Raw genomic sequence first — 21,625 nt, forward strand, 5'->3', positions numbered from 1 at the left:
CAAGTATGTTCAAATACAGGCACCTGCCATAACGTCTGCACTGATAGCACTCACTTCTTTCCTTCCCCTCAACTTAACACATTAACTGGGTCCGTAGCACCACCACTTCCATGAAGCAGAATCTTTTTCAGGAGAGGGGAACAAAGGCATTGAGACAGAACCTTATGTAGCCCAGGCTGGCCTTGAACCTGCTGTGTAGCTCAGAATGACCTGGAACTCCTGTCCCCCGGCTTTTACCTCCCAAGTTCTGGGATCACAGGCACCTGGATGTCTTTTTGTCCTTTCCTAAGGTGAGACTGACTGTGTGCATCTAGGCTGTTCTTCCCTTTACTCCAAACAAGGGCATACAGGGACAGTAATTATAGTACAGTACTCAAGAGAGAGCTAGGTAGTGGAAATTATCAGAAACTATCTCATACTTACATCTAATTTCTTACTGTATCATAACAATTTTGCTTTTAAGAAAGCTTATAGAGGGGCTGGAGAGATGGCTCAGCCGTTAAGAGTACTTGCTGCTTTGCAGAGAACGTGGGTCCCAGAATCCACACAGAGGCTTACAACAGGCTTTTAACAACAAAGTCAAGGGATCTGATATCCCCTTCTGGCCTCCATGGGACCAGGCATGAACACGATACATATACAGATATGCAGGCACTCACATATGTACATTGGAAGAACATCTAGAAAGCTTATCAAGAGTTGTCTTTTTAAAAAGACTAAAATGGAAACCAGGTATGATGGTGTACACCTTTAGTCCCAGCAACTTGGGAGGCAGAAGCAGGTGGATTTCTGAGTTCAAGACTAGCCTGGTCTACAGAGTGAGTTCTAAGGACAGCTAGAGATACAGAAAAACCTTATCTTAAAACAAAACAAAAACAAAAGGGGGGGGGGAGACCAGTAGCAGACAACAACTGAACAGAAACAAGTATAATGGCATATGTTACAAAACTGTCATAATGAAACTCACTACTCTGTATGCTAACTTAAACAATAACAATTTAAAGAGCAGGGAATGCAGCAGGAACATGTAGCGTAAGTCCTGGGGAAAGTGAACAAGGCTATTAATAACGTGTGTGGGTGATGTTTATTTATAAAGATGGAGCTGTTCTATGTATGATGTATCTAAAGGTTATGCAAGAACCAACTGTACTGAACTGTATTAAGCTGTGCCATCCTCAGAATTTTCCTGACACACTGCCAGTTCATCTTAGAGGAGGCTGGAGACAATAGGGCTCCTTACTGCCCTCACCCCAAAGTTCATGCTGAAGACAGCTATCAGTCTCTATTAAGACACAGAATGTAAAGGAAAATTAAATATTCATGGGGCCAAAAACCACAAAGGCAAGGAAATATGAAACCATCCTTACTGTATGCTAGTCAAAATTACTGTTTGTTAAAAACAAGCTCACCTTACAGAATCAATATAAAGATCTAGGACATATTTGATTATATCTTTATTATTTCGGTTTCCAACTTAATTTACATGTAAAGCAGTGATACAATAAGGCTAATTCATATGCTGAGGGGAGCATCAGACTCCTCTGTGTGTGAGACCATGGGGCATCAGAACTTGCTATTCACTTTAAATTAATTACAGGAATACAAATGCTCTGGTTATCTGTGAGCCTCAAAAACAATACACCGAGGGCTGTTGGTATAGTCTTCCTGGGCACATATTAAGACCGTGGTCTGATCCCTAGCAACCCATAAATTGGACATGGTGGTGTATGCCTATAATACCATCATTTGGGATACTGAAGCCATGGCTACACAATGGCTACACATGAGCCAGCCTGGGCTATATGTCTCCAAAAAACAGAAGGGGAGGGGAGGAGAATATGCATGAAGTTCAAGAATAAGTAAAACCGAGTTAGAAGTTAGTGCTATGGGAGAAAGCCAACTGAAAAGGGCAGCCAGGCATTTTCTAGGGTGAAAGCAATGGTCTCTGTCTTGTTGAGGATGGAGTTAGCAGGTGCATACATCTGCTAAACTCAATCCTGACACTGAAGAGTAGTGCATTTTAAGTTTAGACAGTTGTAAGAGGCTGGGTGTGGGGGTACACGCTTTAATGCTAGCTAGCACTTGGGAGGGAGAGGCAGGCAGATCTCTGTGAGCTACAGGCCACCTTGGTCTATATAGCAAGTTCCAGGTCAGCCAGGACTATACAGTGAGACCCTGCTCAGAAAACATAACAGTACATTTAGCCAAGAGTGATTACAGAGTAGTGGTACTAAAGACTCCAAACTGTGACTATACATTAAATATCTTCTATAAGGGGAGTGTTGCATGGAGAATTTGAACTTCAGACATAACATAGAATATGATTTTTAAGATCTGTCTTACTAATACTTTAGGAGAGTCCTGTTTTTATCTTCAAGCTTGTAATATTTTTGAGAAAATTCATAGGAAAAGTACAACTTCCTATTATAAAATATATTTAGAAGAGATGGATGATAACCCTTGATGTTTTGAATGGTTAGTGAAATTTTCTATTCACATGCTTGCTAAATAAACTTTTACCTGCTAAACATGTACACTGAAAAAGGCAATGGGGATAGAAAGTGTTAAAATACAGTCCCTATTTCAGAAAAAAAAATATTTCCTAGGATAAAACTGAAAACTCTGGATCATTTTCAAACTTCAGAGGTTTAGGAAAGGGTAAAGCAGGACATTTCGAGTGGAACAAGATGAAGGCCCACAGTCTTCACCAAGTTTGATTTGAGCAGAAGTAGTAGTATTTATAAGATAAACTAAATTTCATCCTTTAACCTGGGTAACCAAAAATACTTTCCCTTACTTGACAGTAGTAGGTGGAATAAATTAGAGGTTTGTAGAAATGAACTTACGGGGCAGTGAGACAGCTCAGTCAGTAAAGAGCTCATAGGCAAGCAAGGGGACATGAGTTCAGATCTCCAGTACTCAGGTAAAAAGCTGAGGTGTGGTGCAACATGTCTGTAATCCCAGCACCAGGAGGGAGACAAAAGTATCTGTGGGGCGCAACCCATGTGGGTACATGCACATACACAGAGACTTAGGACTGTGGGGCGCAACCCATGTGTGTACATGCACATACACAGAGACTTAGGACTGTTATCTGAGATTCCTAACACCTTTGAGATTATGAGAGTTGTATCCTCCATTATTATCAGACATGCCTTTTAACAAAAAGCAGAGACATTTTCTGATAGAATAAGACTATAATTAATTTGCTGGCATCAGTAGACTTTCAAAAAATCACTTTAAAAATTAGTTTAGGGGCTGGAGGACTGGCTCAGATGTTAAGCACACTTGCTCTAGCAGAGGACCTAGGTTTGGTTTCCAACACATGGTGGCTTTCAACCAACTTTAACTCCAGTACCCAGGGATCCAACACCACTATCCAACACCACTGCAGGCACCAGGCACACATGAGGTGCACAGTACCCAGGGGATCCAACACCATTATCCAACACCACTGCAGGCACCAGGCACACATGAGGTGCACAGGTATACATGCAGGCAAAATACTCATAAAATAAGACAAATAAATCTAAATAAAAAGAAACTATAAAATAGAAAAAAAAAAAAACCAACATGCAAAGGGAGAATAAAGTAGAGGGCTGGGTACCGCTCTGGCAGAGGGCATGCTGAGGACATACAAAGCCTTGGCTCTTATCTTCAGTATGGGAAGGGGAGGGAGAGGGAAGGAGGAAATGGGGAAAAAGGCTGATTTAAAGTATTGAAAGAAAAAGCTAACAACAAAGAATTCAAAATTTACTGAGAAGTGAAAATCTCAGATCAAGTCAATGAAGAATTTGTTTGGGGCTAGACTCATGATACAGGATATATTAAAAGTAGCTCTTTAGAAATGAGGATGGAGAAGCATAGCATGCTGACAGTAACTAAAAAAAGCCAGAGTATCAACACTAATTAGGCAGTTACAGAGCTCAAAGCAAGTCTCTTAGTTAAGGTTACTAGTGCTGTGAAGAGAGACTTTGACCATAGCAATTCTTATAAAAGAAAGCATTTAATCTGGGCTTGTTTAGTTTCAGAGGTTTAGTCCACTATTATTATGGATACTGGTGATGCATGGTGGCATGCAGGCAGACATGGAACTGGAGAAACAGCTTAAGAGTTCTACATCCAGATCCACAGGCAGCACAGAGAAAGACACTGGGCCAGGCTTAAGCTTTTGAAACATCCAAACTCACTCCCAGTGCTATACCTCCTCCAATGAGGCCACACCTCCTAATCCTTCTCAGGCAGTGCCACTCCCTGATGACTAAGCATTCAAGTATATAAGTCTATGGGGGCCATTCTAGTCAAACCACAAGCACAATTATTAAGGGTTAAGAGTGGCATTATAACGGCAAAGGAGCAATTCTTCAAAAAGATCCAACAATTTGAAGTATGGATATACCTAATGACAAGAGTATCAAAACATGTGAGGGAAAACTATAGACATGTTCTGGTTTTTTATTTTTTAGAAATAGGCAAAGTCACTATAACATTTGGAGGCTTTGACATCCTTCTACTACCAGTTGATGGATCCAGCAGGCAGAAAATCAGGAAGTAACAGTGAATTGATCCATGTAGCAGATCTAGCTGACACGTATATGTTTTATCCAATAAGAGAGAGATATGTGCTTTTCTCACAACAATCTATGGTATTCGCCAAAAATAAATATTCTGGGCTGTGGGGAGCTGACAGAAGGTGGCTATCATCCTTGCAGCCATCTTGAGCCATATACCCTGAAAAAGATTTGATTATAATAGCCTACAACAGCTGAGCACACTCTGATAACATCTTGCTTTAGATACTCAGGATCTTCCCTTGGGTGTGTGAGACTTAAAGTTGTGATTTAGAGCTGAAGACTTAAGGGCGTGACTTAGAGATCAGATTTAGAGACAAGGCCTAAGGGCATGACTTAAAGGCGTGACTTAGAGGCGTGGCTTAGAAGTGAGACATATAAAAGGCAAGAGGCAGAAGAGTTCAGTACAACTTGGAACTAGGAATTAGGTTAGAGAGTACAACTTGGAGTACAACTTGGAACTAGGAATTAGGTTAGAGAGTACAACTTACAGGACAACTTGTAGTTAGTTATTAGACTTAACTAACTTAGGCACTTAGCACTTGGAAGAAGTAACTTGGAACTTGGAGGCACTAGGGACTAGGAACTAGGGACTAGGAACTCAAGACTTGGGACTTGGAGAGAAGACGAGAGACTGAAGAATAAACAGGATTGAATCACACTGTCTGGTCTCCATTCCTTGTGTCTGTCCTCTCTCTCTCTCTTGCTGAACCCCAACCCTCGGACTGGAGCAGCTTGGGGCAGTTCAGGCTCTAACAGTTTAGCCCCAAGGCTTTTGGCAGTGCGGGTTCCAACATTGACAGAACAGTCGGAGACATTTTGGACCCCAAACGTGGGGTAGAGCAGTTCTCAACATTTCTGGCCCCCAAGCGTGGGGCAGCTCAGGACGCAACACTGGGTCACATAGCTAAACAAATGAAAAGGGATGGAAACTGTACAAGGCCTATTCCCACATCACAAAATGTAAAGTATAAATCTGTAATAGAACCAAAGAACAATATTTGGAGGTAAAGAAACACACTTTTAAACAACATACAGCAAGGAGGTGTCAGGAGAGAGTAAAAAAGTATTTTGAATTAAGGAAAATAAATACATAACAGCTGTCTACTAAGAAAATTTGGCTGGCTTTCATCTTCAGTTGGAGAAAGCATCTCCATATTTAAAATTTATCAACTATACAAAAAATAGATACCTGGGCTAGTGAGATGGATTCAGTGTTGGAACTCTTGGTATGCAAGCTTGACAATCTGAGTTTGACCAGTGGGACCCACATTTAAGGTGAAAGGAGAAATCCAACTTCACAAATAATAGCTTAAGAAAACAAACCAATCAACCACAGCTGATAGGACAGTTTAGGTTACTAAGGTGAGCCAAAATAGCTCAGGTTAAGGAGTGGCTAAGGATGGTGGCTGGACATGTAAGAAAGACAAATCACATGATCAGCTTTAGCCTGGTGGTCAAAGAGCTGTGGGAAGAATGGGGAAGGGCTGGAGACTGAGTCCAATCATGGTACATGATCTAATCTATAAAACTGAACTCCCAGAAGTTCAGGTGAGTGTCCCTAGTCAATCCCATGTGTAGCACATAGCTCTTTATCAGCACACAGGAGGGGGCCTTTCTGCAGGAAGCACAGCAGAAGTCTCGTCCTGCTGTTAAGCCTTGTCCTATATGGCTTTTCAGTTGCTGTACTGCTTTTGGTGGATCCTTTCTGCTATAACCTACAATCCTAAGAGTGCTTCCTCAGGTCTGTGAGTCAGTGAGCCTGGGCTGCCAGAGAGGGAATCCCGACTGGCAGTGGTTTGGGTTAGTAGTCTGGGAACTCGAAAACCTGCTGTCGCATCAAGGCAGTCTTTTTGAGACATTCTGACATAATTTGGGTAGTTAGTTTCAGAAATCACTACATAGAGAAAAAAAACCCAAAACACCAAAAGACCTAAACCAATGCAATAAAATTTACCAAAAAAATCACAGGATACAGTAAAACACATGCTTAGATGATTATACTATTGAATGCACATTTTAGAAAACAAGAAAGATTTAAAATTAATTCCATGAGGACCCAGATTCACATCGTAGAAGACAACTGACCTGTTTTCTCCCAACCCACTCCCCAAGCTGGCCTCTGTGTACACTAACACACACAAAATGAATGGCTGTAGGAAAACATGTCTACACCAAGTCTGGGGCTAGAGGTCTAGCTCAATGATGATGCACTTAGCTAGTACATGTTAAGGCCATGGTTACATCTGCAGCATTTCAAAAAAGCCCAATCCAAAACCAAACGCTTTGCCTTAAAGAACAACAAATTAAACTCAGTAAGAAATAAAATTGAAAACAGGAAAACAGGAGAGGAAAATTCACCACACTGAAATCTACTTTCTGGAAAGACCACTAAGACTGGAAAAGCTCTAACTAGGCTAGGCAAGAAAAGAGGAGATTCAATGACTATTAACAGGAAGAATGAAGGGACATCACTACACATCCCAGGTGTGTTACACAAGTAATGAAGGGACATGAGAAAGAATTCTGTGTCATGGAGTCTTAAAATGAACCAAATGCCTTAGAAGACAAAAACCTAAGAACACTCATACAGGGGCTGGAGAGATGGCTCACAGGTTGAGAGCACTGACTACTCTTCCAGAGGTCCTGAGTTCAATTCCCATATCCACATGGTGGCTCACAACCATTTATAAAGAGATCTGGTGTCCTTTTCTGACATGTAGATATATATGCAAGCAGAACACTGTGTATATAATAAATAAATCTTAAAAAAGAACACTCATACAATTAAAGAAATTTGATAATGACCTTTGAAGATAAAAAGCTTCAGACTCAGATCTATGTACTAGCTAAATCTATCAAACATCTAAAGGAGAATATAAAAGAATAAAACAAACAAAAAAACAACAGCAGGCTAGTATTTCTCATGAACACAAATATATAAATCCTTAATGATGTACTAGCAAATGATTCCAACAACTTATACCATAACCAAGTGGTGTTTTTTTTTTTTTTTTTTTTTTTTTTGGTTTTTCGAGACAGGGTTTCTCTGTGTAGCCCTGGCTGTCCTGGAACTCACTCTGTAGACCAGGCTGGCCTCGAACTCAGAAATCCGCCTGCCTCTGCCTCCCAAGTGCTGGGATTAAAGGCGTGCGCCACCACCGCCCGGCAAAACTTTTTTTTTTTCCCATGAGACGTGGGGAAACGGGACAGAGGGACTCGAACCCACGCACCAAGAGACGGTGCGCCCTCTGCAGGCGGGCGCCTTAAGGGCCGAGTCACCGGCGGTTCGCTCCAAGTGGTGTTTAATCCAGATGCGTGGCTGTAGCTGGGTGTGGTGTATGCACCTATAGCTGGGTGTGGTGAATGTACCTGTAGCCCCAGCACTTGGGAGCCAAAGCAAGAGAATCTAAAGATTGAGGTTGGTCAGAAACTGCCCAGTGAGCTCTGAATCCAATCTGTTAAAAAACCAAATGTATAAAATCAAATCAATCAATTAATGTAACTCGCCAATCATATTATCAGGCTAAAATGGAAAATACATATGATCATATAGTACATTAACAAAAATAACAAAGTTGAACATTTCTTTTTTTCAAAGATATTTATTTATTTATTTATTTATTTATTTATTTATTTATATGGCTACACTGCCACTCTCTTCAGACACACCAGAGGAGGGCATCAGATCCCATTACAGATGGTTACAATCCACTATGTGGTTGTTGGGAATTGAACTCAGGACCTCTGGAAGAGCAGTCAGTGCTCTTAACCACTGAGCCATTTCCCCAGCCCAAAGTTGAACATTTCTAAATGGTGCATTTTACTGATCATAATACTAAAAGCCGGGGACTAGCATTACCAGACCTTTAGGACTGGTTCAATTACTTTCAGAATGGGTAAAGGGCTAAACTAAATGGTGGGTGTGATGGGTGGCTAAGAAGCAGGCTGCAGCAGGTTGGCATTAGTCCCTCAGAGTGCTTCAGCCCTTCTACACAGTAGCTGCATAGGGCTAACATCTGCATCCTAAAGACAGAAGCCTAAAAGTCAAACAAGCAAGGATATACAAAATCTTACCTAGGAAAAGGAAGCATTTAAGAAATAGAACTTCATTCTTTTATTTCATGAAGACAACCTGACCCACTGCGTTACAGTCACTACACACAAATGTGTTTCTTGGTGGGCTAGAAGGTTTATTATAAGATCATTCATACTCTATGCCATCAAAGAGTGGACTATCCCAAAACAGGGAAGTCTACAGACACAGCCCTGAGGTAGGAAACAGGAGATGGGACACTGGCAGGAAGAGAGAGGATTCTGGGAAATAGTGAGAGAATAAAAGGAGACTCAGAGAGAAAAGACTCAAGAGAAATGGACCACAGAGATGGACATAAACCAACAGGTAGATGAACTTGGAGATGCTGAGAGAAGCAGGCTGGGACTAAAGAAAAGCAACTAACCACATCATGGTCAGGGAATGAGCTCAAGTTTGTGGCCTAGGCATTTAATAAAAAATAATCAGTCTCAGAGTTATCATTTGGGAGCAAGACTGGGAAGGGAAAACAAAATTTAAAAATTATTTTAATAGAGACCAGTGGCTGCCTTCCCTGGGAACTAAAGGGTGAACAAAAGCTAAAGGGTAAGGTTTTCTTTTTGGTGTACTGAAAATGTCCTAAAGTTGACTGCTGTAGATATAAAACTCTGTAACTGTATTAAAAGCCACAGAACTGAATTATTCATTTGAAATTATAGCTCAATAAAGATGACGAAAAGCCACTCTACTTTTTCAAAAGAAGTTTAATTGTAATACAAGTTAAAAGTTAAGAGTCAATAGTAAGAATAAAGGTGTTGGGTCTCGGGATACAGCTTCACTGGTGGAGTGTTTCCTAGCATGCACGAAGGCCTGAGTTTGACCCCCCAACACTGCATGCACTAGGAGGGATGGCTCTCACCTGTAATCCCAGCACTCAGAAGGCAGAGGCAGAAGGATCAGAGTTCAAAGTAACCCTTGGCTACACATCAGGTAAAGCCAGGCTTGGGCCACATGACACATTGTTAGAAAGAAGAAAACAGCTACCCACTACAGAATAGGCATGAGGGCTAGCTAGCCATTTAGTTATACGGTATGAAAGATGTTTTATAAGACACCATTCACTACTGAAGCGTACAAGTTTTGGGGGTAATTTTGATGTGTCTGAAGTGGATGGAAACTTACAAACTTAAGATGATCTTATCAGCAGAAAAAATATTCTAAACCAGCTTATCCCAAAGAAGCATTTTGATTGCCTAATTTAACTCTGTAAAGGAGAAGTAAATCTTATAGCTGGTCTCTGTAAACCTCACAGCTGGAATAGTCTAACAGCACCTTGCAGTTTCCAGTGATCAAAGTAAGTTACTTTATATACTATACTAAGAATTTCATAATAGAAATAATGTAACACCAGGGGGTGCGGTTATCATGAAATAATTACACTCCTGGGAGATTACAGGCACAAGGCTGTACCCCAGGGGTGTGATTATCCTATGATAACCACATCCACTGAAATTGCCTTATTGCAAAAATAATCTCTATTCACTGGCGGGACATTATTCAATAGGTGATTTTTTTTTAAATGGAAAGACGTTTTTAGCTTGAATCAGCAAGTAGATTAGGAAATTGGTCAGTTTATTTTTTACTGCATTCAAATTCAGAATACACAGGCATTGTTTGTCTTCCTATTTGATATAGCAGTGTTTTGATTCTGTTTTTGAGGAACCTCTAAGAGTTGCTGTTAGCTTTCATTAAGTGCTAGCATTAAACTCAGGTCAGACTTTGAAGGCATTGTTGTTAATGGAGCAATGTGATTTAAAATACCCAATTTCCTATGTATAATTTTTAATTCTTCCAAAACAATATTCATTAAAAAAATTTGAAATGTGATTTATTTTCACTGTTGGAAAAAATATGGGGCAAAGTATCTTAGGCAATTCTATCAGTCAAATAATAGCAATGTTAACATTTGATCTACTTTCTTCCAACACTTTTTAAAATTATGCATGTCACTCCAAGCCTACCCGAAGAAGAAAAACAAGTTTAACTACTGCTTAATTAAGTAATTAATTACAAGGGCTGTAATGCTAGGGCTCAAATCCAGAGCCTCATACACTGTAGGCAAGGCCTCTATCACTGAACTCTGGTCTTAATATAGTATAACCTGTCTTTTTATCTGACCAAATGTTGTAAACAATATTCCTATCATTAAGAAATGGATCTTTGTATCATCATTTATTTATTTATTATTTTTTATTTTTTATTTATTATTTATTTATCTTGACAGGGTCTCACTGTATATCCCTGGCTGGCCTTGAACTTACAGAGATCTGATCACCTTTTCCTCCTAAGTGTCAAGATTAAAAGTGTGCACCGGGAAGCCAGGTTTCTTCCTATCATTCTAATTGCTGCAGAGTACAGCAAGCCATGGTAATAATACTCACACTTACTCACTTAATACCTTGGTATTACATATTTAGGCATTTTTGCTCTGCACTATACAAAATCTTTAGTGACAGATCCATGATTATTTCCTTAGGATAGAAATGGATGACTTTTATGAATTCTGCAATTTAAGCAAACAGAATCTCATGCTGAATCTCAACTGTTCTGACATGTGGTTTAGGCAAATGGTTCTCAACCGTGACATGCATGAGGTACAGATCTGGACCTTCTTTCAGAGTCTCACTATGCAGCTCAATTGTTCTGCCTCAGCTTCTCAGGAACTGGCATTAACCTAGTTAACCTCCACTGGGAACTTGCATTAGTTCATGTAATTGTAGCACAGATGGTAAACATTCTGCTCTATTTTTATCTTCATTTAATCAGAGTTAGTGCCTTCAGACATTCTTAGTGTACATGCTACACAGAACCAAAGTCTCTATGTATCTATTTGTATTTATTCTTGTACTTCCATCTTGTCAACTTGAAAGGAAAAATTGCAAACGGAAATTTCCCTAACATCATATTTTTATAAAGACTGAGGCAAGAATTAATTCAGTCTGTTAGCTATTTCTGATTATGAACACAGCCTTTAAAACACACTAGTAACTGAGCTCTCTGTAGCTATCCCTATAATTTTGAAAGTAAGTTTAATATGGGAATATAAAAGAAAACATTAGTGTTCTCAAGACCATCATATGACATTCAATGCTGAGAGGTCCAGATTTTAAGCTTCTTTCCCAATTTTAATTAATCACACACTTAATATAAAATAAAAATCACCTGTAATCACCTGTAATTTTTTTCACTCCGTATTTTCACTCTGTATCCTTCCAGTCCTAACAAACATGCGTGTAGTTTTATATTAGACTCAGTCCAGATTCAATTGGTACACCTTAGCTCACCCAACATACCTAAAGTTTATCTTTCCTGTTTCCCTAGTATTGGATTATGAGATTATGTGACAAGTGAAAATGAGAAATGCTGAAAATACAACCCCCTTTCAAAAGCTATTTCAGTGTATCTTTCATTTTCCTCCAAACTACTCCCCTTCCCACAGAACACAGACGCACTATGCTAAGACGTCAATTCTCCCAAAACAGCTTTCCCATATGCAGACCACAAGCCTTGTTGGCACGTCGAGAGTTGAGAGGACTTCCCTCTGCATGCTCTCAGTTAGGAACATCCTCTGACGGTGCTTGGAAGCTAAAACGCAAATATTTACAAATTCATCTGCCTGTGCATGTTCACGTGTGTCTAAGTGTAGTCTCTTTTCGGGCACTGTGTTACCACAGTGACAGTGGAGGCCAGAAGACTGGATTTTCATGGACAGGTGATTGTGAGCCACTATGTAGGTGCTGGGAATTCATCCCATGTCCTCTGCAAGAGCAGTAAGTGCTCTGAACAAAATATCTAGACCAGTAGTTCTCAGCCTTCCTGACGCTTCGACCTTTAATACCTACAGTTCCTCATGCTGTGGTGACCCCAACCATAAAGTATTTTCACTGCTACTTCATAACTGTAATTTTGCAACTGCTATGAATCATAATGTAAATATCTGTGTTTTCCAATGGATCTAGGTGACCCTTGTGAAAGAGTCACCGTGTCCCTCACCCCCCGTTGAGAAGTGCTGCTTTAGACTGTCAGGTTTAGGAAATAGAGGCTGCAGCATGACCAGCCGATCTGCTTTTTGTGAGAGCCATTTACACCTGCTTCTAATCATCTAAAGCGACCCAAGTTAAATTCTTTGTGCTTATGTTTTATGTCTGGTCTTTTGTACTTTGTCAAGTTTATCTTTACACAAGGCTGTCCTTGGCTAATAGTCTTTCTCTCAAAGGAAAATTCAGACGACCAGGTCTGCTCCTGGCTAGACTAAAAAGTTGGAGCTATTGTCTGTTCTCATGTGACATGTTAAAAGTGTTCATCAGAATATATGGGTAGAACATGTATCTTCTGTAAGTTAAAACACAAAATTTACTGGCTTATGTGTATACTGCTAAATATATAGTTCAAAGTTATTTGAAAGAACAAACAAACTATAATCTTAAAAAAATTAATTTTCAAAAGCAGGAATGGTAGTTCAGCCTGTAATATTAGCACTGAGGCAGGAGGACTGCCACAAGTTTGAGGTCACTCTGGGCTACACTTCCATGTCAAAACTACCTCAATACTGCCTATCACACCAATAATTAATATTAAAGTGGAGCACGTGTTCTACCAGGGAGCTACATGACCTTAGGGAAGGTCACATATGTTAGATGCATGTTTACTTTACTAACTCCTTATTGATAACATTTGAGTTGCTTCTATTCTTTAACTATAAAGCTTGTGTTTTGCCCACTGAGACATCTCCCTGGCTCTATTTTTAAAGTTCTTTTTTTACCTATACTTTCAAATGGCCTCTAGAAAGGCCATTTCTCAAAGTGTTTATTTTACCACTATTCCAATACTGGATATATAACAAGAGAACAAGGAGGGCGAAAAGTAGTTTTTCAGCTGCTTTAAAAATGATGGAAATCAGAGATAGACTACTATTCTGTTTGTTTTGAGACAGGGTTTCTCTATGTTGCCTTGCTTGTTCTGAAACTCTCTATGTAAACCAGGCTAATCTCAAACAGTCAGAGATTCACTTGTCTCTGCCTCCTGAGTTCTGAGATTAAAGGTGTGTGCTACCACACTTAGGCTATCCTTATTTTTAACATCAGGAGCTAAAAGTCATGTAAGTAACGTAACCTGTTTTATGCTACAGAGGTGAGTAGGTTATTTCCACTATGATCTATTGTTTGTTGGGCTTTGATGAAATACTAAGAAGGTACTGAGGAGTTTAAATGAAAACTTTTCGGTTAGCTCTCTGTCCTAGTTGCAGACAAGGACATAAGCTCTCAACTACTGCTACAGCACTTCGAATGCTGCCATGCTCCTCGCCATGGTGGTCATAGATTCTAACCTCTGAAAAGATAAGGCCCACATAGAGTGTCTCTTCTGTAAGTACCCTTAGTAATGGGAATTACCCATTCAAAGCAATAGAAAAGGCTAAGACACTCCTCCTCCTACCACAAGAGAGAAGTAGAGACAGGAGACTGACTAGAAGCTTACAGACTAGCAAGCCTGGAGTACGCAGCATCCAGCAACAAAGATAACTTGTCTTAATGTGGAGGACATGGCTGGATGACAGCAGAGAGTGTCCTCTGATGTCCTCATGTACATCCTGATCTCCAGTCCTCCTGGAATCCACATATTTGCATTCATATACACAAATGTGTAAGCATGTACGCATATACACACACACACACATACATACATACACACACACACACTCCCCACTTTCAAGGCCGTATTTGGCCACATAGTGCATTTGGGGCCAGCCTGGCTTTTATGAGACCTTGCTTAAAAAAAAACAAAAAACAAAAAAACACCACAACAGAAGAATAAAGTTCACACAGACACTTAGCTAGAAAAATTAACTCTATTCTAGAGCACTTCAAATTTAACACAGACAATGACGAATTTCCCACTTATCATCCTTTTGCAATGGGCAGGGAGGAGAGAGTGGTGTGCTAGAGACTGAACCCACAACTTCATACACACTTGACACACAAAACCCTCTACTGCTGAGTTACACTACTGGCTCTGATCATCCTATCTGGGGAATAAAAACTGAACTCAAGAGCAACAAGAGAGTTCCGGTAAATAAAAATGTTATTTTATCTTTCCTTGTTTTACAAAATTCTAAAACAAGTAACTTTTGTCTAATGCCTACCTGAGCCATCAGTAGGAACTGAACTTGCATTGATCCCAGAAAGACCAAACAAGGGGCACTCTCGATCTGTGTTCACATGGCCCCACTTGTGACATTTAATACACCTTACATTTCGAACCTAAGAAATAAACATTATTTTGAGTCTCAAATACCAACAGCCTAACATTCCACTTAGGTTTCCCACCCCACTTTTTTTCTTTTTCACTTTGAAGACAGGGCTTTATGATGTAGCCCTAACTGGTCTAGAACTTGCTTTGTACATTAGGTTGGCCTTGAACTTACAGAGATCCATCACTTACAGAGCACTGGGATTAAAACGTGTACCACCATATTTGGCTAAATTACTTTAACAAAAGATCCCCAGGGAAAGCAACTCTATAATTATGGTAGGTAATTCGATGTAAATACTAAAATCTTGTATTATAAATTTTTGTCTAACTTCCTCAAGATTCCAATGCAGACTGCAGAAAGACCAGCAGCTCTCCAGGGATTCTCCAGGACTGCAGCTGAGGACTGCAGAGACACAGCCTCACAGACCAAACGGCTCTCCTGAGAGAGCCAGAGCCTGACTATGAATCACATCTCTAAGCAAGCATAATAAATCCCCCCCTCTCTCTATGTGTGTGTGTACTTTTTTCTTCTTAATCAGGTTTGTTCTTTAGAAAACTCTAATACAAACATTATTTGGAAAATAATATAAAGATATAATAAATAAAAATTATTCTTAAATAATTATATATAATTATATATAAATAAAAATTATTCTTAAAGAATAAATATGTTACTTGCCTGAATACCAAAGGGCTGATCTCTGATGTTCATGTCATCTTTGGCATATCTGTTAAGTTCAAAACAAATATATGACTATAATATTAAGAACAATTTAACAAAATCAATGATAGTTAACCTGAAAATAAGTTACAGCTTTTAAAACATTATAAAATGTATTATTCCTATAAAATATAAAAGCAGGATCAACTTTTAAGTGTCTGTATACTCTGATAATGTACAGTTTTAAGGAATGAGCAAGTACATGAATCCAGGCTTGAGTGAAGCGCAGTTTGTACGATGACATAAGTCATTAAAACACCCTTTCACATTTGTCTCTTGCCCCTGGAGAGTGAACCTTAACAAGCAGGAGGCAAGATAGACCGCGGACACCATAGGCTTTCCCCGTAACAGAGCAGCCTTACTTTTCCCTTGGAGCGCCCTTCTGCCATTCGAACTTGTACTCGGTCTCTCCTTCCGTCTCTTCTTTCTACAACAGTCATAAAAAAAAAAAAATCTGACAATTGTCCATAAAATCACAATCAACTATAAATCAATTCAAACAGAGGAAAGTACTTTACCTCTTTGTTTTCTTGATTGCATATTCAAAGCACAAGGGGGAAGCAGGACAAGTTAGAAATGTCAGCAGAAAAGTCTACTGCTTAACACTGAGGGATATAATACAATACTGAAATATCGTTCAGAATACGCATGTTAATTCCTAGTTTTTAAGCTTTTATGTTTTCACTGGTAGTGAACTGACCTTCCATTTGAAAATGTATTTTAATAAGGACTAGAGATACGTTCACCTTATGAAAGGGCTGAAGGTACCTGTGCCAGCATTGAGCATTTCCCACAAAGGTCATAAGCTACTACATGAAAAACTGTGTTTACTTTACTTTGCTCATGACAACATTATCAGAGAGTAACAGAATGGAAAATACAAATAACCTTTAAAAACACTATGTTCTCTTCTAAATCTTTGCAGGTCATTACATCAAAGCTCAAAGGAAATGAGGCAGGTACCTTTTTTAACTCCTGGTGGGGCCTCATACATGAAATTCAGGCCATTCTTCACACGTTCATCTCCCATAAGCAATCTGAATGAAATAATGATAAAAGTTTAAGTTGAGAAGAATATGACAGCACACTATCTCTCGGAAGGAACCCTGAAGAAATTAAGACAAACCCTGAGCAGTGCTTACTAAGAATGTGCTGTCAATCTGAGGCTTCCTCCTTTCCTCCAGCTCTCTCAGTAAGACAGGAAAAGGATGGTATGGCTACTCTAGCAGGATTTTCTTTAGAAATGTGACCTGTTGCTCAAACTGTTAGTTTTGAAATCCTATATGCTATCAGATATTTTGGTGCCACAACCTTTAATTTTTTTTTTTAAAGAAGAAAAATTAGGTTTTTTCTTTCTGGTTTTTTGAGACAGGATTTCTCTGTATAGCTCTGGCTGTTTGGGAACTTGAGTTGTAGACCAGGCTGGCCTCAAACTCACAGAGATCTATCTGCTTCTGCTAGGATTAAAGGTGTACACCACCATGGTCAGCTATTTTAGTATTTTTTAATTATGGTGTTGGTGTGTGTGTGTGTGTGTGTGTGTGTATGTGTGTGTGTGAATGTGCATGCACGTGGAGGCCAGAAGCTAAGGTGGGGTGCTTTTTTCAACCATTCACCTTATTTTTAAGTAACTGTATGTGGTGTGTAGAAGCATGTCTGCATGCATGTGAAGGTCAAAGGACAGATTTGTGGGCTGGTGAGATGACTCAGTGGTTAAGATCACTGACTGCTCTTCCAGAGTCATGAGTTCAAATCCCAGCAACCATATGGTGGCTCACAATCATCTGTAAAGAGATCTGATGCCCTCTTACGGGTGTCTGAAGACAGCTATAGTGTACTTAGAGATAATAAATAAATAAAAACCTTTAGGCCACAGCCAGAGGGGCCGGAGCTAGAAGGAGAAAGGTAGGCGGAGAGGGGGAAGGACAGATTTGTGAGAACAGTTCTCTACTTTTACCTATATATGGGTCTTAGAGATTGCACCTGCCTCTACCCATCTGGCCAGCCCTCCATCTTACTTTTCAGAAAAGGTCTCTCAGTAAACTAGGGGCTCACACTTACTGGACTAGAACAGTTAACCAGCAAGCCCTAGGGATCTTCCTGTCTCTACCTCTAGAGAACTGGGATCAAAGGCACCTGCTACACAAACTGTCTTTTTATCTGGGGGCTAGGAATCCAAACTCAGGTCCTCATGCCTGCATGACAAACACTTCAAACTGAGCTAATTTCCCAGCCCCAAGAACCAAATTCTTTAATGAGAACAAAGATGGAGTTTAACAAAATTCTATAACAGGCTAATACAATGAAAGCAGTTGGTAGCAGTTGAAATCTCCTTCCATAGGTTCTGTGCACGGCATGCTGTTGGGCTCTGTAGGAAAAGTCCACTGCAAACAGGATGACTATGCTGAGTTAAAGATAAATCCCTAAAATCCAAGGTAAGTATTAGAAAAAGCTAAAGTATGGAATGTCTTTGTATTTGGAAAAAGCAATCACAAAGGAGATACTACATTATTGTATGTAATTCTCTGTTCTCAATCTGTTAAAAAAACAAACAGAAGAACATACATACACATCTTTATTGTAGAATATTATTTTTAATCGAAAGAAATGAGTACTAATGTAAGTGGTGAATGATCTTCAAAAACATGCTAAGAGAAAGAAATCAGGAGCCATAAGACTCATTTGTTTTATGTGTCCATAATTTTTAAAACTACACTTTTATAGGTAGAAAGTAAAATGGTGATACTTGTAAGAGGTAGAAATGGGATAAATTAGGAAATGGGGAATGACTCCTGTGGTGGTTTGAATAGGAATGGCCCCACAGTCATGTGTTTGAATGCTTGGCCACAGGGAGTGATGGTATTAGGAGGTGCGGCCTTGATGGAGGAGGTGTGTCACTGTGGAGGTGGGCTTTGAAGTTTTAGATGCTCAAGCCATACCCAGTAGGGTACACAAGTTTCTTTCTGATCAAGATGTAGAACTCTCAGCTTTTTCTACAGCACCCTGTCTGCCCGCACGTTGCCATGTTCCCCACCATGACAATTATGGACTCAACCTCTGAACTGTAAGCTAGTCCCAGTTAAGTGTTGTCCTCTATAAGAGTTGTGTTGCTCATTATGCCTCCTAACAGCAATAAAACCCTACTTAAGACAGCTACTAATGAGCATAAAATTTATTTTTCAGATGATAAAATGTTTTGAAAGTTGTTATGGTGATAGATTACAAACACTAAACAAACTTAAAAATTTAGGTGTATTTTAAATATCTATGAATTCTGTCTTAACAAAACCATTCAACATTTTTAAATCAAGTACATGAAAACATTAGTTTCACTAGACATTGAGAAATACTAATCAAAACTGCAAGCTACCACTTCCTACTGATCAGTGTGGTTACTAACGTATGAGCCGAGACATGACTCAGTTGGGAGAGTGCTGGTCTGCCCATGGGAGCTTGTGTGTGCTTCCTAGTATCCACATACCCCAGGTGTAGTAGCACATGCCAGCACTTGGGAGTTCAAGGCAGGAGAATCTAGAGCTTTTAGGTCATCCTTAGCCACATAGGAGCTCAAACCCAGTTTAGGCTATGTGAGACCTTGTCTCAAGAAAATAACAATGACAATAAATAAAGATAAGAAAAGAGAGAAAAAAAGCCACAAAATTATAAACACCAAGCAAGTAGGAGAACAAAATGTTCTGCATTAATAGTCAGAAATGTATTTATAGAGCAGTTACTATGGTAAAGTTTGATGGCTCCTTAAAAAGCTAAACCAAAGATTACCTAGAGATGCAGCAATTCTGCTCCTAAGCACATAAGATAAGCAACTGAAACAGCACTGAGCAGATATCTCTAGGTCAATGTTAATAGTATGACCCAATTATCCAGAAACTGATGAATGTCTCATGTTTCAAATGTAAATGTTCCAAAGGTAAGTGTTGCTTCAGAGTACAGTCTAGAGAAGCAAAATACCACCACTCAATGAACTAACCAGGGATAAACACAATGAACGTAGCTAAAGGTAGGAACTAGCCCAGATCAAGCCGGTGGGCTCTGGCTACAACGCACAGGTCAAAGCTACCCGGCTTCTCCTCTAAGTGTCCTGAACATCCTTTTATTTCAATCATGAAAGAGAAACCTTTGTCATCAGTCTCAGTGGGTACCATGCAGTGTTCATCATCTCTGAAAGCTCTGCCTCATGTAGGATTTGCTCACAGGCTGAATAGTCGGATGAAGCTGTATTATATGTGAAGAATGGGTCAAGTTGGAAAGGCGACACTGTGTAATTATGGGACTGAAGCTGACTCCATAACTGATCATTCTAAAAATAATGAGGTGGTTACAGGATGACAGGCAACACCAACTTACCTGTTATCATATGACTCTTGCTCTTTAAGGTACTGTTGCATTAATTCTTCTTGTTTCTTTTTATCATACGATATTTTCTGTTCTGCCATCCATACCTATATTAGTGAAACAAAATATAACCTAACAATTGAATTCAAATTAAGTAAGAAAAGTGTGTGTGTGTGTGTGCGTGTGTTTCCAAGTATATGAGTGTGGAATCCAGGGTTTAAAACAAACTCTTTAGTCACTCTCCCCTTCATTTACTGAGGCAGGGTCTCTCACTGGACCCAGAGGTCAACAATTCTACTAGTCCAGCTACCAGCTTGCAGAGAGGAACTCCTGTCTTCTTCTCATGAAGGCTGGGATTACCAAGGGACGCTGGGGATCCAAACTCTGATCCTTACACGTGTGCAACAAGTGCTTTAGCCACTAGCCATTTTGATAGCCCTCCAGCCCACTTGTCTTCTATAATGAAACACACCTAATACACTGAAATAAAAAGATGCTCACAGTACTTAGAAGAGAACCCAGGTGTCTTTGACCTGTGTGTTATGGTTAGAGTTCACTGGCTTCTTCCAGGATGGCACCTGCACTGTGGCTGTTTTCACTGTGTTTAGCTGGGTGTGTTGGCTCATGTCCATAATCCCAGAATTCAAGAGGCTGAGGTAGGATTACTAGGTATTCCAGACCAGCCAGAGCTACACAGTGAGACCTCAACCAAAATAGAAAAATTACCATGTATCTCAAGCTTTAGATTAGTCTCGACTGTTCAAGAACTTATATTACACTAACCAAATTAAAAATAAGACACAGTTCCATCATCAAAGTGCTCACAATGATTCTTCTGCAATATCATAAACTATTTTTTATGACTTAGGAGAAATGAAAGTTGGGTGCAGTGGCTTCCACCTGTAATCCCAGCATTTGGGAGGTGGAGTCAAAAGGATGAGGAGTTCAGGGCCATCCTCCACAGACAGCCAGTTTGAAGCCAGCTTAGACTACAGGAGATCCCACCTCAGAAAACAGAGGCTACGAAATATGTAAAGAAATAGACTCGTGGGGATTAGGTGTATGTACAAAATAAACAGAACAAGACTTTTGGGGTCAAGAAGTAAGGCTGAGATAGAAAGATCTGGCAAGGTTTTTTTTTTTCCCTAAAATTGTCTTAAAAACTCAAGTTACTATATCTGTAGATGATCAGTGTTAGCATTTCTTGTATGTTCTTCCACAGATATCCTAATGTACATGTATGCTAACATATACATTCTTTAGATGCATGGTAACATACAGGACCCACAACTGGTTTAGAAACTAAACGTGTAATATATTCTCACAAGTTTGTGTACTTTTGAGTACTTTTCCTGATAAGTGCTAAGCCTTCATTTTGCGTTTCTAGTCTTTTCCCATACTATCTCATCTAATCTTCCTAAAAATTTTACAAACTAGGGTAACTGACTGATAATTCTCAACAGGGTAGGTGGCTAATGATCATATCACTGACTATTTTGTGCAAGGCTTAGGGCTACATGTGACTATACTGAACTAAAGAATACTGGTCTGAACCCAAAGCCCAGACACTCTCTTTCGTGCGGTGTTTCTCGCCACGGCCCTTCTGTAGTCAGCATTGGTTGACCTGTGATTATTTAA

At 39.6% G+C, this 21,625-nt stretch overlaps 1 protein-coding gene across 2 annotated transcripts in view; it reads right to left on the reverse strand.

The window, feature by feature from the left end:
- The window catches only part of Cirsr (corepressor of RBPJ and splicing regulator), a 28,441-nt gene that overhangs the window by 6,311 nt on the left and 505 nt on the right, over positions 1-21,625 (reverse strand). The window contains exons 2-7 of one of the 2 annotated variants that reach the window (XM_034494245.2): positions 20,000-20,094; positions 16,598-16,671; positions 16,153-16,163; positions 15,997-16,061; positions 15,593-15,641; positions 14,804-14,921 (exon numbers count right to left, since the gene is read on the reverse strand). In XM_034494245.2, the coding sequence (XP_034350136.1) occupies positions 14,804-14,921; positions 15,593-15,641; positions 15,997-16,061; positions 16,153-16,163; positions 16,598-16,671; positions 20,000-20,094 (412 nt within the window). The remainder of the gene's footprint in view (positions 1-14,803; positions 14,922-15,592; positions 15,642-15,996; positions 16,062-16,152; positions 16,164-16,597; positions 16,672-19,999; positions 20,095-21,625) is intronic. The other variant, XM_076928904.1, reaches the window with a different exon arrangement.

The sequence above is a fragment of the Arvicanthis niloticus genome, chromosome 2 (genome assembly GCF_011762505.2).
Source record: "Arvicanthis niloticus isolate mArvNil1 chromosome 2, mArvNil1.pat.X, whole genome shotgun sequence".
Classification (NCBI taxonomy): domain Eukaryota; kingdom Metazoa; phylum Chordata; class Mammalia; order Rodentia; family Muridae; genus Arvicanthis; species Arvicanthis niloticus.